At 34.3% G+C, this 12,395-nt stretch overlaps 1 protein-coding gene across 1 annotated transcript in view; it reads right to left on the reverse strand.

The window, feature by feature from the left end:
• LOC149804372 (ribosome-releasing factor 2, mitochondrial-like) overlaps nucleotides 1–12,395 on the reverse strand; it is a 45,900-nt gene that overhangs the window by 15,241 nt on the left and 18,264 nt on the right. Inside the window, exons 4-5 of the mRNA XM_089939504.1 lie at nucleotides 11,153–11,958; nucleotides 6,008–6,310 (exon numbers count right to left, since the gene is read on the reverse strand). Of these exons, the coding sequence (XP_089795630.1) occupies nucleotides 6,008–6,310; nucleotides 11,153–11,958 (1,109 nt within the window). The remainder of the gene's footprint in view (nucleotides 1–6,007; nucleotides 6,311–11,152; nucleotides 11,959–12,395) is intronic.

Raw genomic sequence — 12,395 nt, forward strand, 5'->3', positions numbered from 1 at the left:
CATGGTTATACTAACCTCACCATGTCCGCCATGACATATAATGTGATACTCTTGCCATGACTCCTTTTCTATATGAGGCTTGCCAGACCATATCTGGATATTCTACGCACTGTTATTATCAATCAAGTGGCAAATAATGGCTTCTTGTTGGAATTTCAAAGTTGCCGATAAACTGTATATACTTTCAATGCGCAGAATTTCTGACTCAAACTGCACCATATTTTTACTACGATTTGTTTACGTTTTCAAATAAGGCCTCAATGTCCTTAAATGTCACACAAACAAACAAGGCTGAGAATGGAAGTAATCTTTATTTGATTAATATGGTGGACGATCTAAATAAAAATATCGGATAAGAAAGGTAAACGAGATTTTACAACTATTTCTACAATGATTTGTGATACTTCCGGTATTAAATAAGAGGACTACTCAATTTATTTCATTATATGCAAGGAATATGTTCAAATTGTTGATATTAGGCTAAAAGAGCACTGGGTGTGAATCACACCTGGTTTGCTCCACTGACAAATATATGCTCAAGTTAGTACCCCGTCCACGAGGTAGGAGTAGGGGTACTAATATTAATACTAGTGTTGCGCAAGCACCAGCAACTGATTGGCAAATAAAGGATTCTCAATTTTGTTGAACTAAAGGTACCAAAATAGCCAGCCTCATGGTACCATACACGTGGCCACTATTTTCCCCTCTTTGGATATCTGACCTTATTCCCTTACTGTCAACTCGTAAAGCATTTAGTATTGTTTATAATAAAACATGTATTCTGAATTAGTTTTTGAGGACACATTTGCTGTGTGGTACATATTTTCATTCCTTCTTTTAATTTAATAATGGTAATTATCATTGGTATATATGGTATAAAAATGCCAGGTGTTCACTCATGTAAGTTTCTTTTGTGGGAATGGCGCTATAGCAGATGGAGTTACAGCATTCACAGTCATCATTCTTGGGATTGAAATTAATTGTGGATAACATTATCGTTGTGGTTTACTTTCTTGTTCTGGTTTATTTTTTTAATTTTTGTATTACTGTAGAGGTAAAACAAAATCATTAATTTATGTGAATAATGTTTAAATTTAACATTCTATTTAGTAAAGAAGCGAATTCTTTCTAGTACAGTAATTATTTTGTCACAACAATAATTCACAGGTGATACAACAGAACATGTAGGACTTTCCTTGTCTAGAAGAAATGAAAATTGAAGATATAATGTAATAATCGGGAGTTCTCTGCAAAACACGGAAGATATTATGAAATCAGGAGGTAGGCATGGAGTGACCCCAAATATCAGGCGATATTTTACTCCTGGCATGAAAGTTGACAAGTTTGGTGTAAAGTTGCTTACATCAAAGCAAACTATAACTCAGCTTTTACGGTATTAGCATCGAACCGTATTGTTTGTTCGTTGTGCTGTCATACTGGGATTACTATGTAATGAATTATATATTTACAGTTTCAAAGCAAAGTAAAAACATAATTACCGGTGCACTGATATAAAATGTTTGATGCAATAGTGCATAAACAAACAATAATTGAGTCAAAAGGGAGAGGTAGTGTTACAGCAACTCGCAACTGCTAAATTCTTGTCATCGTTTGATCAAATTATACACAAATCTAAATTATGCAGAAACAATAAAACAGAAAATTAAATTACTTTTCAAACAAATGTATATCTTTTCTTTTTAATAATCATGCATGCCAGCCTTCAGATAATTATACATGCAATTTAAAAAAAAATAACTTTACTTAAATAAATGCATTTTGAACTTACATTGTGCATCTTGAGATGTCTCGGAGTTGTAGTTCGGCTTATACGCAGGTCATGCACTTTTCAGTGTTTATACCTGTTCAGTTTGGGGACAGCTTATATGCGAACAGGCTTATACATGAGTATATAAGATAGACTGAAATTGTAATCTGTATTAATATAAAGGCTTGTTTGAAATTAACCCTACTTTGTTAAGTGAACCATTAATGGTATTATATTTCTCACGTGAGCCTTAAGCAGATTAAGAAAGAGTCCATTAATGAAACGAAACAAGTTGGTTGTAGTAGGTAAAGCTAGTTGATTCTGTCCCCCATACCCAATTTGTTAGAGGCTCATTATACATATACTTCATTTTAGGCCTTAAGCATATAACCAATGAAAAAAATATTATTTGGTTGCTGGAGGATAGAATCAGTTAACCCTCCCCTTATTTGTTAAGTGACCCAATACATGTATATTTCACATGTGGCAATTAAGCTTCTTATCAAAATATCCATTTATAAAAAGAAACTGATTGGTTGTAAGGCAGTGGGGAAAAGAAAAACTAAAGGGAAAGAATAAGCAAACCAATTCTTTCCCCATGGAAACTTTTAGAAGGGGGGAAAGAATTGACTGTTACACCAGGACATTTGTACAGAATTTGTATGAAAACATCACTGATACTTAGCTTTCTGTAAATAAAGCACTGGCAAAACCCGGATCACCAGTGCAACCTGATAGATGGTCATTTTATCTTGCAAGATTGAGGAAGTACCAAAACAAATAGTGTTTTTTTCTCATCAAGGACGTCTACCACTCACTTGGCAGAAAGAGACCAATTCAATGCAAACAAGAGCTGGGTATGGTCAATGAATGGTATGGATCAAGAATTGGATGTCAGTATGGTTGGTAGCCTAGACAGTATCAAATCTGAAGAGCAACTAGCTGGTATGGATTGAGGTTTGTATGGCTGAATGGTATTGTTGGTAGTCAAGATGGCATCAACGCTGAAGAGTGACCAGACAGCATGGATCAAGATCTGGATGGCTGGAAGGAATGGTCAGCAGCTGAGATGGTACCAAAACTGAGGTGTGGCTAAATGGCACAGATCATTCAAGTCAATTTATTTCCTCTATCTTGCCAGCCAACAGCAAAGGCAATCCTTTTGAAATGGGTATTATTGACTAATTTGGCTGACTCCGTCAGTCGCATGTGTCTCACATGGGCAGATGGATGGTTTGCCGGGTGAATATTCAGTATGGATGCCAGCTGTATAACATCTGGTCCAGTATTAACTGGTACACTGGCCCATACAGAAATGTCTCATGGATTCCATACGGAATACTTCAGGAATCCATAACAGAAGAGATATGGACTGAAAAACATATGGAATCAGACAATTTATTCCATATCAATTCCATAAGTACTTCCCAGCAAGTGAAAATTCCATATGAAATAAAGTTGTAACTTTAATCCATTAGCACCAGTTTTTTCCAAATAGAAAGTAGACTCATGTGTTATAGTATCATGGAAAATACTCTCTGAAGAATTAATAACCAAACTATCTGATTCAAATAGAAATGTTGGTGGAGTTAGAGTATATGTATATGTAAGCGTAGCTGATGTGGAAGGATGAATATATTCTTGTATAAATTTGAAGAAAACATATGCATGTCAGTTTTCTTTAATTTATTTCCACAGATGTTTAAAAACAGGCAAAGACATGACCAAAAAAGTAGAGAAAATGTGAACATGATCAGAATATTAATATTTGGTAGTACAAGCATAGATGAATCTTTGGTGCAAGATGGATTTTGATCTGATGCTTACTCTGAAAAATATTTTTGTTTGCTTCATATTAAAATATGCTCAACAAAAATCATACTCAGGTGAAAATGTGACTGAAATTTCAGCAAAATCACAGAGAAATGTCCTTTTTTCACTAAAATTATGGTATTTTAGGAGATTTTACCAAAATTTCTGAAAATATCAGTGAAATTTTGTGACTGAAATATCAATGACTCTACCAACGTTTCTGAAAATATCAGTGAGAATTTGTGATTGAAATTTCGCTGAATTTGTCAAAAAATTCTGAAAATATAGTCATATTTTGTGATTGTAATATAACTGAAATTTCATTAAAAAAATATCAATTAAGATAGAATAACATTTACTTTTTGTTTTTTGTACAATCTGAATGATTTTCAGCAACATTTATATTTCCTGCTCCTGATAGCTGTAATTTTATTGTTCATTTTGGGAACAACAACTTCTGTCCATATCTTTCCTGTTATATTTCTTTTTCAAATTTTTGTTGTTGTTGTAATTTTGTTTAACTAAAATTGGATCTGACTGCCTTCAAATAAGTTTTCATGTTTTCCATTTTAAAACAGAATTTCACTTTGCTCCTGACCTGAATCTGATTTTCCTTGATATAGACCCTTTTTTTAATATCGTCTCCGAAACTGTTTTTTATTAAATAAAGCTCTATCTGGTCCCATTCCACAACAAACTTTTTAGTAAGTATTTGTTCTGTTTATTATTTAACAGATGATCGCTGTAAAGAGCTTTCTGATTGGTCAAAATTTTGTACTTGCCCAATGAATCATCACATAATGGAAACTGATGGGAATGAACATGCTTGCTAAACATGGCAATTCAAATTTTCGAGCAGTAAACGAGTTTGAATAACCATTTGAAAAATGTGCAGCAATGAGAATAGCTTGAATGCAAAGTTGATGGGAACATAATTGGTCAATCTGTATGAAAACTGAATGCCAGGACTAGCATTTGCTTTCTGTGCCATAAAGAGCGCTACAGTAGTGGCTAACGTGCTAAATATGACAAGGAATTGAACCAGGATGATTTAGAAGTTATGTAACTCCAAACTGATTAACTTGGAGAATTTAAGAAGGGACAACGTATAGGTCACTGGTGGAAATTGTTGCCAGATGTCCATCTCTATCAAAGTCATATCTTTGTGGAGATTCTTGGCCCACAAGTAGAATCATCCTTCAATATCGTGAGTGGTATTATTGTGTATATTATCAAAATATTCTAGGTGTGTTAGAATTCAGTGTAAAATAAGAGTAATTATATCACAATAAATGTTTGTCACAGCTCTTATGGAACAAGAAGTAATTCAAGAGAACACAACAGCATCATAGTTTGTACATTAATCAAAAATCAAGTCTCTGATGGTTATATCAACCACTACGCCCAAGTCAAAACCAGGGTTTATGTGGTGAATACAAAACATAAATAGCATTTTTATATTATTTTTATTTTATAATTTACAAGAAAAATAATTGTTTGAACCAACACAATGCCAAGTGGTGTGTGTGTGTGATTTGGATTTTTAACATAGCTTTAACAATTTTTCAGTCATATCACTAAGATGTCTGCAGTGTGGCAGTTTATAGTGATGTCCAGCACTGGGGCATCATGCCGCAGACATGTAGCATGATGTCCCACCCAGTCACATTATCCTGACACCAGCAATGCCAAGTGGTAATTGTCATAACATCTTCATACATGTATGTTCATGTTCATTTTATAATAAATGTACCTATGGACTATAAAGTCATGAATGATATTTAAAGCCTAATGTACCTATGGACTATAAAGTCTTGAATGATATTTAAAGCCTAATGTACCTATGGACTATAAAGTCATGAATGATATTTAAAGCCTAATGTACCTATGGACTTAAAGTCATGAATGATATTTAAAGCCTAATGTACCTATGGACTATAAGTCATGAATGATATTTAAAGCCTAATGTACCTATGGACTATAAAGTCATGAATGATATTTAAAGCCTAATGTACCTATGGACTATAAAGTCATGAATGATATTTAAAGCCTAATGTACCTATGGACTATAAAGTCATGAATGATATTTAAAGCCTAATGTACCTATGGACTATAAAGTCAAGAATGATATTTAAAACCTAATGTACCTATAGACTATAAAGTCATGAATGATATTTAAAGCCTAATGTACCTATGGACTATAAAGTCATGAATGATATTTAAAGCCTAATGTACCTATGGACTATAAAGTCATGAATGATATTTAAAGCCTAATGTACCTAAGGACTATAAAGTCATGAATGATATTTAAAGCCTAATGTAACTATGGACTATAAAGTCATGAATGATATTTAAAGCCTAACCAAATATTTGGAACATCATTACCCTGTTTCCATTTTCATTTGAGCTGAAAGACTCAACCCTTACCCTAAGACTAGGATCTTCTCTCTGGAGACACTGTAAGGCCAGATCTAGCATCTTCTGACTGCTGATAGAGGGGGCCTCAATAGAACAGAAGAAGACTGGAGGAGGGATCTGAAGTCCTGCCAGAACATAGGAACTATGCCCAGTATTCTCTACCCATCCCTCCCCTTCCTCCTCATCCTCCTCTGCTGCATCTTCCTCCTCCTGAGAAGTGACTGATTTTCTACTACCATGCTTTTTCATCCAGAGTGTCTTGGCAGCCTTAGCTGTTTTATAGCTTGTTGTCAAGGTGTCACCTGACCTGGTCTGGGATAAGATAAGATATTAAATTCAGATATGTTTATAAATCAATGTTTTTATTTATTTCTCTCGACCTGAATAAGATAAATTACACATTTTTTAAGGACATTATTCACATAGTGATGTGATAATGTAGAATTCTGCATAAATGTACATTGCATAAATAAGATAATGTCCAGTAAATATGCTGGATTCACTTAATTAAAACTAATAACCACAGAATTACATGATTCTATTTTTGTTTCTAACTTTTATATTACCACAGAAAACCTAACATATCCTATATCCTACTACTATGATGTGGCTGCAGGGAAATAATTCATTCCCAAAGACCATAATGTGAAGGCATAGCCCAATAACTAAACTTTTGTGATAAAACTGGCAAATGACACTTATATCCTATGAACAACTGATCCATGAGTAACTTTTAAAACAATGAAAATAACATATTGTACCTATGCACAACAGCCATAGAATGAACACAGTTCTAGGTTCAAGCATATTAATAACATAGTATTCTTCTAAACAAAATTTCATCTTTATTTCCAGGTAATTTATTTTCAGCCAATCAGCAACATTTGTTCTTTTCAAATACATAATTTAAAAAGCCAATGTAGCAAATAAATTAGTTGCTTGTGACCTAAACTCAAATTTTACTGACTTAATTATGCATAGATTACATTTTACTGACTTAACTATGCATAGATTACATTTTACTGACTTAGCTGTGCATAGATTACATTTTTACTGACTTAACTATGCATAGATTACATTTTACTGACTTAGCTATGCATAGATTACATTTTACTGAATTAACTATGCATAGATTACATTTTACTGACTTAACTATGCATAGATTACATATTTCCTTTGTAGCTCCTGCAAAGCATGGGTATCTTATGATACGATTTTGAAGATATCAAGGATTTTATTTTAATCTGAAGTCTGCTGTAATGATAATATAAATTTTCACAAAAGAACAAGTTTTCCTCTGAAACTTCCAGATATCTGCAAAAAGTATTTTGGTTCCTATATGGATATGTTCTAAGTTAAATGAATTTCAACACACAATGTAACATGACTCTGACAATTAGAGGTAATCTGGTATCAGTACACAGGCTCAAGACAATATAAAATATTCACACTTTGTGCATTTCTTAAAATACTACTCCTTTTTAAATGTGCTTACATAAAATCAGTATAATTTGCCCTGCATCCTATTGTAAGGATAATGCTTACATGAACACAAAAGGCAAGTCAACAAATGTTTCCATGAACTAAGCATTCAGTGTGACTGCCATGGAAAAGGGAAGTAAATCTTGAAACCATCAGCTCCTCTTTCACAGACCTCAATTTTCACCCTCTTTGGGAGACCAAGTGGTCCAGTTTGGCATTAATCCCACGTATTTTATAAGTATCAAAGGAAACTGTTGCCTAAACCATCTGCATCACTGTCTGAAGGTGGACAGAGATCCACCAATGATAAAATCAGTCAAACATTCCAGAAAATTTATGAAAAGTACAGAGAAATCTGAAGAAAAAATTATCATAAATCAGCAAGTTACACTGATCAAGTAAACTCGTTTAGTGGTGGGTTTTTTTCTCCATGCAGATGTACCCAGTTTGACAAACCATGGAAAAAGGAACTTTTTTAATACTAACTGTACAAATTTTTACATTTTTCTTCCTTAACTTTCAAAATTGCGTTATCTAGTTCCATATTTCCTAGTCAAGAAATGTTATTTATACATTGATGTGCCCAACTTGGTGACTGATTTTTTGAGGTATGTCATTGATAATGCTGCTGACAAAATGCATTAAGCAGCATTTTATTAAGCTATCCGAAGATAGGATTTTAAAATCCAGTGCAACTAAAAGTTGGTACTGTAAGTAAAAATGTCTAAAACATACCCAGCCGACAAATTATTCCTAAAATTACAAACAAATTCACCCCAAATTCCTGATAAAATGGCTGGGCATATTTTTCCAAGTCCTTTTCCACTCAGTTTATCTGTAGCTATAAGACAGAAGCAAGTAATTCAATTTCCATAGATCATATTTTTAATGTTTGGCCAAACTGCTATACATGTGTGGTAACACCAGCAAATGATGCTTACAGCCTATGACACGATCTATCCAACAGGAAACTTTTAAAACAATGAAGATGGTATACAGCTCAACTCATTATAACTTGCTTTGCTATAATACAATTCTGGACACAGTACCAAAATTACATGTGCAGGTGGGGGGAATTCAGAACACACAACATGTGAAAACTTTACATAAATAACCACTATACTTGATTTGGACATCACCAGGACATTATTTTAAAGTCCAAGTTTGGGGCCCGGAGTGGTGGAGTGGTCTAAAGCGCTCTCCGTTATGGATCACTGGTGTCTCACCTCTGTCTGCATGGGTTCGAGTCTTGGATTTGGCCAACGTTGGTATGTGAGAAAGCTTGCCAGTTGCTTCTTGTGGGTCTGTGTTTCTTTCCAGGGTTTTCCAGGGTTCTTCCTCCACCATTAATACTGGCCACCATGTATAGTTTATTGTGTGCTTAAAAATGACATTAGACCCCACAACAACAACAGTCCAAGTTTGACTCTAATAAGCCACTATCATATTCAGTATCAGATATTGTCATCCTAACAGTCTACAACATTCCAGAAATTACAAATGCCTCTAATTTGTTACTTTTACCATCAAACCATGCCAACTGTTGTATTTAGTAACCATACAATTCTATTAAAAACATGCTTTTAATTTTGTTTTCCTTTAGAACTAATGCTACTCCAGCAAATCAAGCAAATCGATTTATTCTTTTAAGTTGGGTGTTCTAATGTGACTTAAATCTAACAAAACACAAAACCAAGTTGCTAAGGACTAAAGTTGTACCAAGAAAACCATGTTCAGTACTTGATCAAGACTGAGGCAGCAGTTCTGTATAAAATGCAGTCTGCATAATATATAGACCAAAGTATTGTTATAATGGGGGATGGCTGTACTGTGCATATATGGGACCAAATATTCTGTTATAATGGGGTACAGCTGTACTGTGCATATATGGATCCAAGTGTTGTGTTATGATGGGGAAAGGATGTACTGTACATAGATGGATCCAAAATATTGTGTAATAATGGGGAACGGCTGTACTGTGCATATATATATATATATATATATATATATATATATATATATACACACTCAAGTATTGTGTTATAATGGGAGATGGCTATACTGTGCATCCAAAATATTGTTATAATGGGAGACGGCTATACTGTGCATTTATGTTACTAAGTACTGTGTTATAATGGGGGATGGCTATACTGTGCATATATGTGACCAAGTACTGTGTTATAATGGGGGATGGCTATAATGTGCATATATGTTACCAAGTACTGTTATAATGGGGGATGGCTGTACTAGTGTGCAATAACAGGGGTTGGCTGTAATATGTATATATGGGACCAAGTATTGTGTAACAATGGGGACAGCTGTACAATCCATATATGAATCCAAGTATTGTTATAATGGGGAATGGCCTTAATATGCATATATGGATCCAAGTCGTGTTACAATGGTGGATGGCTGTACTATGCATAGATGGATCCAAGTATTGTTATAATGGGGGATGGCTGTACTATGCATATATGGATCCAAGTATTGTTATAATGGGGGATGGCTGTAATATGCATATATGGATCCAAGCATTGTTATAATGGTGGATGGCTGTATTATGCATATATGGATCCAAGCATTGTTATAATGGTGGATGGCTGTACTACGCATAGATGGAGCCAAGTATTTATAATGGGGGATGGCTGTACTATGTATATATGGATCCAAGTATTGTTATAATGGGGGATGACTGTAATATGCATATATGGATCCAAGTATTGTTATAAAGGTGGATGGCTGTACTATGCATATATGGATCCAAGCATTGTTATAACAGGGGATGGCTGTACTATGCATATATGGGACCAAGTATTGTGTAACAATGGGGACAGCTGTACTATGCATATATGGATCCAAGTAGTGTTATAATGGTGGATGGCTGTACTATGCATATATGGATCCAAGTAGTGTTATAATGGTGGATGGCTGTACTATGCATATATGGATCCAAGTATTATTATTATAATGGTGGATGGCTGTACTATGCATATATGGATCCAAGTATTATTATAATGGTGGATGGCTGTACTATGCATATATGGATCCAAGTATTATTACAATGGTGGATGGCTGTACTATGCATATATGGCAACAAAATGAAGATGGTTTTACAGTCAAGCCGATTATTGTATTTAAATGTAGGTTTCTTTTGAAAATTAAAACAATATTTTTGGGTAATTATTTTCAGCTAATCAGTAACTTTCATTTCTAAAACAAAGTACTTAATATACAATCACACACAGACTGGTTCCATAGCTCATAAAGTACCTTATTGATTGTGACTATGTACAGACAAGGAAAAATATAAGTCTCCCTTGATATTTTGTGACAATTATTGCTTCTGCACAACTCTTGGACATTTCTGAGTGATAATTCATCAGCTTGAAAGTTTTCATAAAAGAGGGAAAGCAACCTAAAATTCTAGTTCAAGATAAATTGGAAAGGATATTGTAAGTTGTCAAATATATGTCAATCAATTTAATCAGTGCAATCCCAGGTTTAGTTCAAGTTCTAACACATGCAAGGGGTACTGATGACCCATTTCTACAGCTCAGAAATCTTATGCTACTATTTAGGTCACTGATTGCAGCTCTCATCTGTTCTAACAATATGCTACACAATTTTTCAAAGAAAAGCAAAATGTGCAGACCAAAAAACATAAGCACTTACAGAGAGAAAACCTGACAGACAGACAATGTTTCCAGCCCCAGCTTGGTTGATTTCCTTATAGTGATTGGCATACACCTGCAGAAGACGACTTATCTTCTCCTCACAACCCATGTTGATGTTGTAGAGAGTACCAGTGTTCTTGATAGTGCCTGAATAAATCCTCAGAAATGTTAGTGGACCTCTGATCTTGTCATGAATAATTTTAAAAGCCAATGCACACAAGTCATCTCTGTAATAATCTGTAAAATCATACTTTACATCCAGGGGAGAAGGGAGATAATCTACCACAGCATCCATCAACTCTTGCACACCCTTGTTTTTCAGAGAACTACCACACAACACTACTACAGCATGTCTTTGAAGGGTAACCTTTCTCAAGGCAGATTTTATATCCTGTTCTGGTACTTCTGCTAGATTTGTATCAGAAAGTATATGCTCAGCTATCCTGTCATCCAAATCTGCTAATTGCTCCAATAACTGAATTCTAGCTAATTCACATTTTTCTACTATAGACTGATCCTGGATTTCATGCAATGGAATTCTGTCATAAACTCTCCCATCTGGTGACTTCTGGGAGTCCCAGATTAAAGCTTCCATACTGATCAAGTTTACAACACCTTTAAATGTTTTCTCTATACCAACTGGAAAATTGACAAGGAGTGGTTCCACATGGAATCTCTCACGGAGGGACTTCAAACAAAGATCCAAGTTAGCCCCCATTTTGTCCATCTTGTTAAGAAATACAATGCGAGGAATGTCATAGTGATCTGCCTGTCTCCATACTGTCAAAGTCTGTGCTTCAACTCCTGAAAAAGATAAACACCATACATCCATGAGATCATTATAATTATTGACATCAAGAATTTTCTGCAAGATATACTGTCACAAAATGGATAGGAAAATAAAGCTATTCTTACTTTATGTTTCTATGGAAATGAAACAGTATTTCACAATGATTAAACTTCATTAAAACAAAGAAATCTATTTAATAAAGTAAATCATTACGCAGCTGTCCATTTTTAAAGCAAAAGAGGCACTATCATATTAAAATACATAGGGCTTATAAAAGCAGATATTTAAATTTACATCTTAAAAATAAGTGCCAGCACATGAGCCCCAGGCCAACATCCAATGTTTTTCTACTTGGACCAGTAAATATTAAATGAAATTAAAAATGCAAACAAAAATGCTGATGCAAACATAAAATACTATTGTCCAAAATCTATTGTCTTTTCATCATATC

The sequence above is a fragment of the Sinohyriopsis cumingii genome, chromosome 2 (genome assembly GCF_028554795.1).
Source record: "Sinohyriopsis cumingii isolate HCF-2022 chromosome 2, ASM2855479v2, whole genome shotgun sequence".
Lineage (NCBI taxonomy): Eukaryota > Metazoa > Mollusca > Bivalvia > Unionida > Unionidae > Sinohyriopsis > Sinohyriopsis cumingii.